General features: G+C 39.9%; 1 protein-coding gene across 2 annotated transcripts in view; it reads left to right on the forward strand.

The window, feature by feature from the left end:
* The window catches only part of FERRY3 (FERRY endosomal RAB5 effector complex subunit 3), a 33,607-nt gene extending 23,438 nt beyond the window's left edge, over positions 1–10,169 (forward strand). Inside the window, exons 12-14 of one of the 2 annotated variants that reach the window (XM_074935693.1) lie at positions 6,072–6,129; positions 7,772–7,839; positions 9,485–10,169. In XM_074935693.1, the coding sequence (XP_074791794.1) occupies positions 6,072–6,129; positions 7,772–7,839; positions 9,485–9,577 (219 nt within the window). In that variant the 3' untranslated portion in view covers positions 9,578–10,169. The remainder of the gene's footprint in view (positions 1–6,071; positions 6,130–7,771; positions 7,840–9,484) is intronic. The other variant, XM_074935684.1, reaches the window with a different exon arrangement.
* The last annotated feature ends 931 nt before the right edge of the window (positions 10,170–11,100 follow it).

Genomic DNA, 11,100 nt, shown 5'->3' on the forward strand with positions numbered 1-11,100 from the left:
TTTGTGGCTTTTCTTCAACCTTTAGTTCAGTTTTATTTTCAGTTGCATATCTTAAAACAAACAAACAAAAACAAAAAACAAAACAAAAGAAATACCCTGTTCTTGTACTCTAAGGGCAGGTCTGCACTACAGCCCATGTAGATATAACTTACATTGCTCAAGGGTGTGAAAAATCACACCCCCAAGCGACGCAAATTTTCACGTTTCACACCAGCACTGTGTCAGCGGGAGACACTCTCCCACCAACATAGCTTCTGCTTCTCGCTAAGGTGGAGTAATTATGCTGACGGGAGATCACACTCCCGATGGCATAGCATCTCTTCATCAGATGCGCTACAGCGGTGCATCTGCATCGGTGCAGCTGTGCTGATGTAGCACTGTAGTGTAGACTTACTCCTCGTTTTCTGATGGGATCCTAGTTAAGACATGTTCTAATGTGTGAAACTGAAGAGTAGAATTAACACCTAGTTCTTTAGATTCTTAAATGCTAATTTCTTTTATCTCCCTTTTTGTATTGGTTTTCTGGTTTAAGCATTTGCAAAATAAACATTATGACCAGCATAGTATGTGTAGATTAGGCAAAACTATGTATTCATCCTTGATATACTTTGTGAATTGAATTGGAAATGCTGGTAACAAACAATTTACTGCAGCTGGCTGGCCTAATTTAAAACATGCAACTTCTGTAATACATTGTACAGGGAAAAGTGAACAATCTCAGATTTCTGAAGGCTAATCTGAACTTGGTGCCTTTTGGAAACCTTGTTTTCTAAAGTTGTATTTACCACCTACGTAAAAAATTTTTTTGTAAAGTGGTTAACCAGGAGCACAGCTGCAGAGATGTTGAGATGTTTCATTGTGACAGGCATTCATCAGGCGCTTTCTTTATTGTTCTGCAAGAAAAAAAAAAGCCCTTTTGTAGATGGATTTTTATAATTTAGCAATGGCATGGAGTTTATTAAACTGAATGAAGGGTGACTTCTTTTTTACTGGTACACCTCTACCCCAATATAACGCAACACGATATAACACAAATTCGGATATAATGCGGTAAAGCAGCGCTCTGGGGGGCAAGGCTGCGTGCTTCAGTGCATCAGCGTGTCTGGCTCCGACTCACTGCTCTTAGAGGCATGTTAAGGGTGCTGGGCTGGGGCTAAGGGGTTGGATAAGGGGAAGAGGGTCTCGGGGGGGCGGTTGGGGACAGGGAGCGGGGGGGGTTGGATGGTTCGGAGGTTCTGGGGGCAGGGCAGTCAGGGGACAGGGACGTTGGATAGGGCGTGGGGGGCCTGTCGGGGCGGGGGTGTGGATAGGGGGCAGGGCAGTCAGGGGACAGGGAGGAGGGGAGTTGGGTAGGAGGTGGGGTCCTGGCAGTGATTAGGGACAGGGGGTGTCTCTGGAGGGGACGGTCAGGGGGCAAGGAGCAGGGGGGCTTAGATAGGGGGTGGTTAGAGGCAGGGGGGGTCTCTGGAGGGGGTAGTCAGGAGACAAGGAGTGGGGGGGGGTTGTATGGGTCGGGGGTTCTGAGGGGTCAGTCAGGGGGTGGGAAGTGACTTAATAACGGAAATGCTCAAAGCCAAAGCAAGTTGGATATAGCGCGGCTTCACCTATAAGGCGGTAAGATTTTTTTGGCTACTGAGGACTGCGCTATATCGGGGTAGAGGTATATTGGGATTTCATATAAAGCGAATGTCACAAAGAAAAGTTGCTTTTACTGTTTCACTTGTGCCTAGTGGTCCTGATCCATAACTGGGGCCCCTTGGTGATATGGCAATACAAATAATTGTTAATGATAATAATATTGTTGGATTTTTTTAAAAAGTACATTCTGTACACTTCAATGCATGCAAAACCATACCTGTTCTGTATTCTGTATAAACTGAGATAACTTCATACCATTTCCTAGTGCACAGGTGTTTACATTTCATCACTGAAAACACCACAACTGCTTTTTTTCTATGGAGGCTGAGCAGAGGGGCTGTTGCTGTTGCCTGTATTACTGTTCTATAGAAAAGCAGAAAATTTCTCAGGGGTGTCAGTCAGGCACCTTTTGTGACCATTACAGTGATGCAGAACATTTTCTGAAAAGTCCAAAAACTGAGAAATGGAGATTTACAATCTGTAGCATAAACTGGCTGGCTGTATCATTTTTGTGTTATGGCAAATTATTTTGGGTATGTGCCCTTGTACCACCATAAACAATTCCACTCCTCATTTCCATCAGATATATATTATGAGACAGCTACCAAATTGGCATTCAGTCAAAGTATACCTATTGTAGCCTGGTGTCCTTACTAAGGCAAACTTATTTAAATTAATTGGACTTTTGCCTGCCTGAGAATTGCTTAGAGACTTCAGGACTTGACCCTCTATTTTTAGCCCTTGTAGGGCCTGATTCTGTAAAAACTTAAGCACCTGGGTGACATTCCCCAGAGATGGACAGCTGTGTCCCTCAGTTCTCCAACCTGGGGTCCCTTTTACATTGCTTTACTGTGAGAGCAACCACTCCTGGCCTTGCTCACACACAGCCTCTCTAGCATGTAAATTACTCCCAGCTGAGTTTTATGAGTGCTCTAAGCCAGCCACTCCTGAATTATATGTCAGAGTGACACCAGCAAACTCCTAGTCCCAGACTTGCCTCCAGAAATGTGTGTGTTGTATAGCCGGGTACCCTCCTGGACAACACCAGCTCATAGAAAGTCCGTTATTTTGTTAATAGAAAATAACATGCACAAAATTTGGGATAACAAGTGGAGCTTCCCAAACACTTCAATTGAAACACACACTGGTTTAAGCAAAACAATAAAGCAGGTTTGTTAACTACAGAAAGCTAGATAAAGTGATTACAAGTAATAAGGCGTAAAAGCTAGAATTGGTTACAAAGAAATAAAAGGTAAAACACAAACGAATACCTAACTTATCAAGCAAAGTGAATTCAAAGCAAAGATTTCTCTCACCACAGGCTTTATCAGTGTTACTGGCTGAACTCCTTTTAGACAGGATTCCCCCCCCACCCCCTCAGTTCAAAGCTGTTCCATTGTTCCTCAGATGTTGTGTTTGCCACGGATAGAGAGAGGAGGAATTGTGGCCTCTGTTCTCCTTTCATATAGCTCTCTATTTGCATTCTGTTTGCATGGGAATTTCCTGCTGTTCTGTTGCCAAAATGTAAATTTTTCGTTCACACCCTTTTTTCTGCCAAAATATGGCCGCTTAACTAGGTGATAGTTCATTTGATTTTGTTGACACCTGGCTGAGGTGTCAGTTTGCCTTTGTCTCTGAGGACCTGGCTTGTGCCTGCTTTTCTAAACTTGGGACATGCCTCAAGCCATGTCTACACTGTCACTTATATCCTCAAAACTTTTGCCACTCAGGGGTGTGAGAAAACACCTTCCTGAGCGACATAAGTTTTGTCAGAATAGCTACCGCAGCCCATTGAGCTGGTTTTATTATATCAATGGGAGAGCTTTCTCCCATTGGCGTAATTTGGCTACATGAGCACTCTTACAGCAGCACAGTGGCCACAGTGGAGTCTTATAACTTTATACACAATGTTGCCCCACATTTTACCAGGACAATAGTGTTCAGCAGATTATGAGCTTTCAAATGATAGCACACAAGGTACAAAATTTATGAGCGTTTTGTAAAAGTGGTGAACATAAGGGTACCAACTGTCACAACCTGCTTTAACTTTACGCATGTTACTAGACTCACTGACTTCTGTCTCTTTCAGATAGAAGCTTGTGTGTATATATAAGGCTTGCAGCAGATTCTGTAGGACAACATACTTAGGCCGTCTTGGACCAGCAGGAGAAACAAATTCCTAGACAATGGCCCTCCTACTAAAAAATAAAGCTCTTTTTTTGATAGATTTTAGAGCGCAAGACAGGGATGAGATCCTGGTTACTGACTGCAGACCATAGCTCCCTGAACACTTCTTGTACCTCACTAGAGTGATAGTAATCAAAACTCAACCTAGAATGATAGTATCTTTTTTTTACCCCATACACACACAGGACCCTGCCCATCTGATCTAAGTAGCCTTATGAACCTTAGTGGAATACTCTGCATGTAAAATATAACCTGATAGCATAGTGAAATCATAAGTATATCACTTTTAAAGGTGACACAGTAATGATTCAGATTCTAATCCATATTTGAGTTTTTTTGGGTTTAATTCATTGGCATTCTGTGTTCAATCTGTTATTTCTGTGAGTGCCCCCAACACTTAACCTCTGTACGCCTCTGACATGGTCCAAGAACTGGTGTCATATCCTCCTTCTTTGGTAGGTCCTTTTAAGGTATCAAATGTTTTTTGACCTTACTGACTTCAAAACTACTGTTAATTTGCCTTCAGGGCAACAGGACCTTTCTTTTTAGACACTGGTTTTTAAGCTAGGCCAAAACAGGGATCAAAACCACCAACAAACGCCTACCTTACATGTGACAGCCTGTGTAGGCAGATAAATTACAATGAAGACCCAGTATTTCTTCCGGAAAGCTTGAAAAAAAAATATATTCCGTTGTGCAGCATTGTGCTATCTGATTCATTTGTTGCGTAACTTAAGGGCAAAGCAAACAGATGCTAAGGATTTGCATCATGAGAAAATTGTTTTTAAATGTTTCCATTTTACGATGTTGGTTCTACTGCCGCTCTCGATTTTTTTTAAATAACGATCCACTGTATCTAGTGTAGGTGGGAACTACAGCTTACAGCAACCCTCAAAGGCCATGTATGGGGTGAACTGTATTTGTGTTAACCAAATGATTAGAAGTTTGATACTTTTTAAATAAGGCTGTTTTTTTTTTTCCTGCTGTAGAGATGCTCTTTGTGTGGTGTTTGACAATCTGTCATTTACACTGTGTAGATTTAGAACCATTTGCTGGTTTTGTGGAATACAAAAGTGCTTAAACTGGAAATTTGGAAGGGTATGTAGAGTGCCAAGTCCATGTTTATATGCGTAGTTCTGTTCATACTGGGAAGTGCTTATCTTTTGAATCATAGGAATGATTCTTTTTAAATAACGTTAACAACATTGACATTTTTTTATCTGCCACTGATAGTATTTTCCATTTCTTGGCTTAGATTCCAAGGAATGTCCTAAATTCATGTAATGTTCCCCAGTGTTTAAACTTCTATCTAGATCTCAAATTTATTTGACAAGTCCCTATTAACCATGCCTCTTGGGATACTTTATAGATGCAAGGTACCATACCTAATCTCGGTTATTTAACGGAAGCTCCAAATTCTCTCTCCATCTCTTCTTGTATCTGTATCACTTGAATTATTGAATTTATTTTGGGATATAAATCCAACCCCAACAGAGGATCTATCTGCCCAAGGCATTTTTAGTATGTCAGTGGCAATAGTATGAGGGTCATAGCTAGAAGTCCTCAAAAAGAATACCAGCAAATTCAGTGACTGCAGGTAGGCTGCTGAACACATCCTTACTCTGGCAATCCAAAGTTTGGATCTGACTGTATAAGCAGTTTAATTGTACGTAATACATGAAAGCTGAGATATTCAAAGCTGCTTATGGTAATAGTGCATGTGAATGTCCTTGAGATGAATGGGAGCTGTGCATCAGTATCCCCCTTTGGAAAATCTAAGCTTAAAAATGCATATTGCACTGTTCACACAGTAGCCTCTCAGCACTTTAAATAAAGCAGTAGCTAAGTTTTTGTGGTAATCCATAACAATAAACATTTGCAGAATGCTTTGGAAAACTAAGTGTTCTTTGTCTATGATATTATTTGAAAAGAATGAAGCAGATCAATAAACCACATTAGCAAATGTGCTCTATGGCCTGAGACATTCGAGAGAGACCTCTGCTTAAGGAGAGAACTTTCTGCTTTCTAGCAGAGAAAATTGTGTTCAGCAAATGAGCAGGTGTGCAAGCTCATAACACTAGAGACTGTAAAGACAATATGAGAGTAAATAAGACATTGGACACGAAAATATTAAAGACCTGATAGAAAAACATTGTCTTGCAACACTGTTGTCTTGAGCCACTTGTTGATGCTTTTGTTATGTTATTAACTTTAACCAAGTTTTAACTAGCTTTTCTTTTTTTAAGGAAATGACTATACCATGGTGCTTAAAGAGGGCAGAGCTTGTGTTTAAATGTGTCAAAGGTTAGTGCACGCTTCACCTATTATTTTGTCACATTCACTGTCAGCAGAAATCACTTAATTACATATTGCAAAAGAGATGAAAAATGTGAGGAATTCAAAATAGAGCGTCAGAAGTAATTTTGTATCTGTTGGCATAACTTTACCATTAATGTGTGTGTTTTCTATATCCTTTCCTGTTTAAAAAGTGATGAACACATGATGCTGTGTTAGAACAGAAGGGAAAAAAGTAATATTAACGCACACTTCTCATATCAGGGCTTGTCTACACTTGAGCACTACAGCTGCACCACTGTAAACGCTTCAGTATAGACACTATCTATGCTGATGGGAGGGATTCTCCTATTGGCATCAGTAATTCACCTTCCCCGAGAGGTGGTAGCACTGTGGACAGGAGAATTCTTCTGTCCACCTAGGGCTGTCTACACAGAGGGTTAGGTTGGTATAGATATGTGAATAACGTAGCTGAAGTCGACATACTTAGATCTACTTACCGTGGGTTCCACACTACGTGATGTCTACTGGAGACGTTCTTCCCGTCGACTCCCTTTGCGCTTCTCGTTCAGGTGGAGTACAGAAGTCGACGGGAGAGCGATCTGACCTGCTAAATCAACCACCGATGCATCAATCGCCACATGTCAAACCCCCGGTATGTGTAGACAAGGCCCAAGTCTAGAAGACAAAGATGAAAAAAGACACATTACACTATCAAGACATCTGTCTGCCAGTGCATAATTGTTCCTTCCCAGTATATTTTCCAGTATCTCATTCAGCTGACGTTTTAAATGACCCACACAATGGAGCTTCTACTAATTTTTTTAGGAGATTATTTCAGAGGTGAATGAGCAGGCATTTTCCTGATACTTAGCCTCAGTTTTTCCCTTTTTATTTGTCTGTCGTTGTCTGTTACTACTGGTTGTACTCCTGTGCCCTACATTTAAATAATTTCTCACCATCTTTGCTGTTCAAACCCTTCAAATATTAGTTGAATGTTAGGCCCTCTACACTAGAAGTTAGCCAGTTTCTTCTTAGTGGGGGTTATTAGGTGGGAGCCATATGCTCATTCACAGTTATACAACATCCCTATGTCAGCAACATAGAAAAATGCTATTAGGAAAGTGTACATGTTTTGCTCTGTCTTCACAAATCAGTTCCTCATGATCATTTTTATTGCCCTTCTCCAAACTGCGTCCAGTCTGTCAATATATTTCTGGTATTAGAGTGCCCAGAACTGAATTCAATATTCCAGGTGTGGTCACACCAGAAAGCATAGCTAGTTGTTGAAAGCAAGCTGTCAAAGTAATACAGATCCAGAAAATATCTTCTGATGCCTGCTGCAGCTCCATGTTGACCAGCACCAGATTGTGCAGTTTGCTCAAGCGCAGGAACTTTACACCCTTCAAGACTAGAATGGTGTTCTCCATAGTGCGTCATCAGGATCTGCAGGCTGACCAGAGATTTGAACCAGCAGGTTGGGCAGGCTAGTGAAGACTAAGGGCCCAGAGGTGCTAATCTGGTTTATGCAGCTCCACCAGGTGTCTGAAATCATAACTATATATGTAAATGTATACCACACTCTGATAAGTATCATTAAAAGGAAAACCTAATGCGTATAGTGTGTAAATATGTGAATGTTGTCTTCTAGGCTTCATGATGGAAATGGCTTCATGGGATGGAGGAATTTCTCGGACTGTACAATTTCTGGTACCGCAGGTAGGTTTAATAGAGAAATTAACTCCTGTTATGGCCTAGGAGACAAAAACAGAACAGGGTTCTGGGTGCTGACAAATCTGGGTTTTGTTCCCTGCTGTGCCTTTAAAAAAAAAAAAAAAAAAAAAAACTCTGTGCTTTAGTTTTCTCATCTGTAAATTGGGAAGAATACATGCTTTAGAGGTGTTGTGACACTTAATGTTTGAACCACTTTTTGCCAGCCACAGATAGAAGGCATTATAGGGTATATCATTATCGCTGTTTAAAAACAGACACATCAGATAACTGGAGTCAGAATTCACAGTGTTTTAGAGGGTACATATTAATATAAAGATGTGTTTTTACTGCTAGTTTCTTCGGAAAGTGTGGAGTTTAAGCTTAAATGACTTTATTTTAAGCTTTCAGTTGGTCTTCTCCAGCATCTTTGAAAGTTAGTGTGGCAAGAGCCCAATCATGCTCCCACTGAATCAGTGGCACAGCTCCCATTTACTTCAGGGGCACAGGATCAGGCCCCAATAGACGTGCACTAGAACTACAAAGTTGTTTGTTAATAACTACCAAATTGTTTGAATTCTGGATGATCTTCAGAAGCAGGAAGTCATCCAAAAGTTGTGATCACTGCTAAGTTTTGTTTATTTGCTCTGGTCCTTAAAGTTATGTACATTTTAAAGTTAACTGGAAGGAAGCATTATTTGGAAGCATATTCATAAGTTAAAAAAATTACTTAACACAACGTTATGAGCCTCTAGGCAACGAGAACCAAGAATAGACTACTAGCAAAATCAGGTCTAATTTTGGAATTCAGAGAGTGAGACACTAATCTGAAATCATGAAAGGGACTATGCTAGGTCTATGTAAGAGAAAGTCAGTGACTGGAGGAAGAAATCCTCTTTAAATAGATATTTTTTACTAATGTAAATACAGGGTAATATTCCCAAGTAGGTTTTGTCCTATTAATTGCTAGAATTAGGTTATAGCTAAGAGTCTATTCATTTGCAATATTGTGGAAATTATGGATACTGCAATATTAGGCTTCCACCACAATTTTGTTTTTAATTAGCTTATTTTGCACAGATCACAATTTTGCATGCATTTTGAGCATGCCGTTAGTACTGCACTAACATTCAATACCTGTAACATGTAAAAGGCTAATGTGACTGGTCTTGATTTCTATAGCCATTGTGTTAAGACTTAATTTCTGAATTTTATGTTGTACTGGTGACTTTAAAAAATAATAATAAAAAAGGTGTAATATAGTTGCAGCAAAATGTCTGGTTACAAAAAAATTAGCAGGCATAACATAATACTTAAGTATTTATTATTCCAGCAATTTTTTCTTAAGCAAATAGGTCTACTCTAGCTTTTCTAAATTACTGCTATTAACAAAGGTCTGTTATTACCTTTCTGCGATTTTCCATCTCTTGTTCGCGACTCAGATGCATTTATTTGAAGATCATCCCACGATTCAAGTAGGGCCCTAGTCATAGCATCAGTGGCTGGAAACCTCATCTGGATGGTGGATGTGCTGCTATAAGACTCCACTACCCAGTAAAGTACTGGAGGAGAGGGGAGAATATAGAGGGAATGGTTGGTCTCATCCAAATTATAGCAAACAAATCAACGCTTTCTGTTGTCTTCATTTTTACAGACTATATCTGAGGAAATGTTTTATCAGCTGAGTAATATGCTCCCCCAGATCTTCCGAGTGTCCTCTACGCTGACTCTGACATCTAAGCACTAACCCCTCTGAGGTAACAAGATGCATGTCACTGGAAGAGATGAGAGTATTGGTTTAAATATCTAGAATGTCTCCTCTGTATTTTTCCCAAAATTGACTGTTTATTTGGAAGTTAAATTTTATTGCAAGTTGTAAACAAAATAATGTGTATCCATTCAAAAGTTCATAAAATCAATGATCTGTCTTGATTTAGATGTTTGCCAAAAAAATCAAATACAGTCAATGTCTTTCAGCAAGATATTAAGGTGAAATATTTCACCTTTTTACACATATCATGTACTGTAAATGTTGGAGTGTGACCTAAAATGTGTGTATTTAAAAGTTATCTATAGAAACAGAGTAATTGTCATACCTAAGCATTTACAGTAGCAGGAATAGATATCTATACTTTTTTGGAAACATTCTTGTTTTCTGAATTTGCCCAGTGCAATTTAGAGGAGCGTGAATTATATCAGGCAAGCCTTTTTGGTATAATTTAAATAATCTGGAAACATTGTAAAAGCAACTGTAATAAGGTCAACCCTGACCATGAGAATAAAATTGACACCCCCGCCCATAAGTTACAAAATGAAAGGTAAAATAAAATGAAAAATAACCACTAACTTCTTGTATTGTGCAAATCATTCAGTAGATAATATACTCTTGTGACAGTGATTATGGGTTTCAAGTTTTGTTAAAAAACAGAGTATAATCATTTCCATTTTCACAATGGGTTTTTTTTCTTTTTCATGTCCTGGTATTTTTAGTGTAGCATCTCTTGTTTAGAAAGGAGATTTGGCATTGGTGGGACTTCCACATAGGCAATTCAATAAGAGTATCAGAACTGCCACACTGGTGTATTTTGTTGTCTGCTATGAATTTTTCAGATTTCATAATCTAAGTAAATTTAAAAAAAAAGAAAAAAAAAGTGGGGCGGGCGCAGTTCTACTCTGTAAAGATGACACTGAACAGGTGTGCTCCCTTTATGTATCCCAAATCTCATTTGCTGCCTTTTAGTGGCAAAATGAGATTTTGCTACTCTTTAAACTTGCTTTAGCACAGCACATTACAGTTTCAGGGCCAAGTTAGTAACACCTGTGCAATCCCATTGAAGACCGTAAGTGCCCACTTTTCATGATAAGAGCATTCCAGTTAGAGAGTGCTCTAGATGTAATATACTGCACATAATTTCCTGGATTTCTCATCCCATATTCTTTATAAATTAAAATATTGGTTCTTTAATAGGCATCCCAGCCCAGTGAAGCCTCTAGTGGTTAGTATCCACTCAGTCGTGTGGAGCTTGGACGTGACCACTCCACCGGGCTCTAACCCTAGGACGGTTGACAACGTTTGGCCTCTGGAGAGGATCCCCTGAGTTACTCTTCCCGGGTCACTTCCTACCAATGCTTCCCTCCATTCCTGATCCTAGATGAAGAAAAGGAAAACAAACTGTCTGCTCCGACCGGGCTCAGCATACAGTCCTTCAGGGAAGAGTCACTAGTCCCTTTTGGCAGGAGCCTTCAGGGTAGGTCTGTACTCCTCCCCCT

This window comes from Natator depressus, chromosome 1 (assembly GCF_965152275.1).
Source record: "Natator depressus isolate rNatDep1 chromosome 1, rNatDep2.hap1, whole genome shotgun sequence".
In the NCBI taxonomy this organism is placed as follows: Eukaryota; Metazoa; Chordata; order Testudines; family Cheloniidae; genus Natator; species Natator depressus.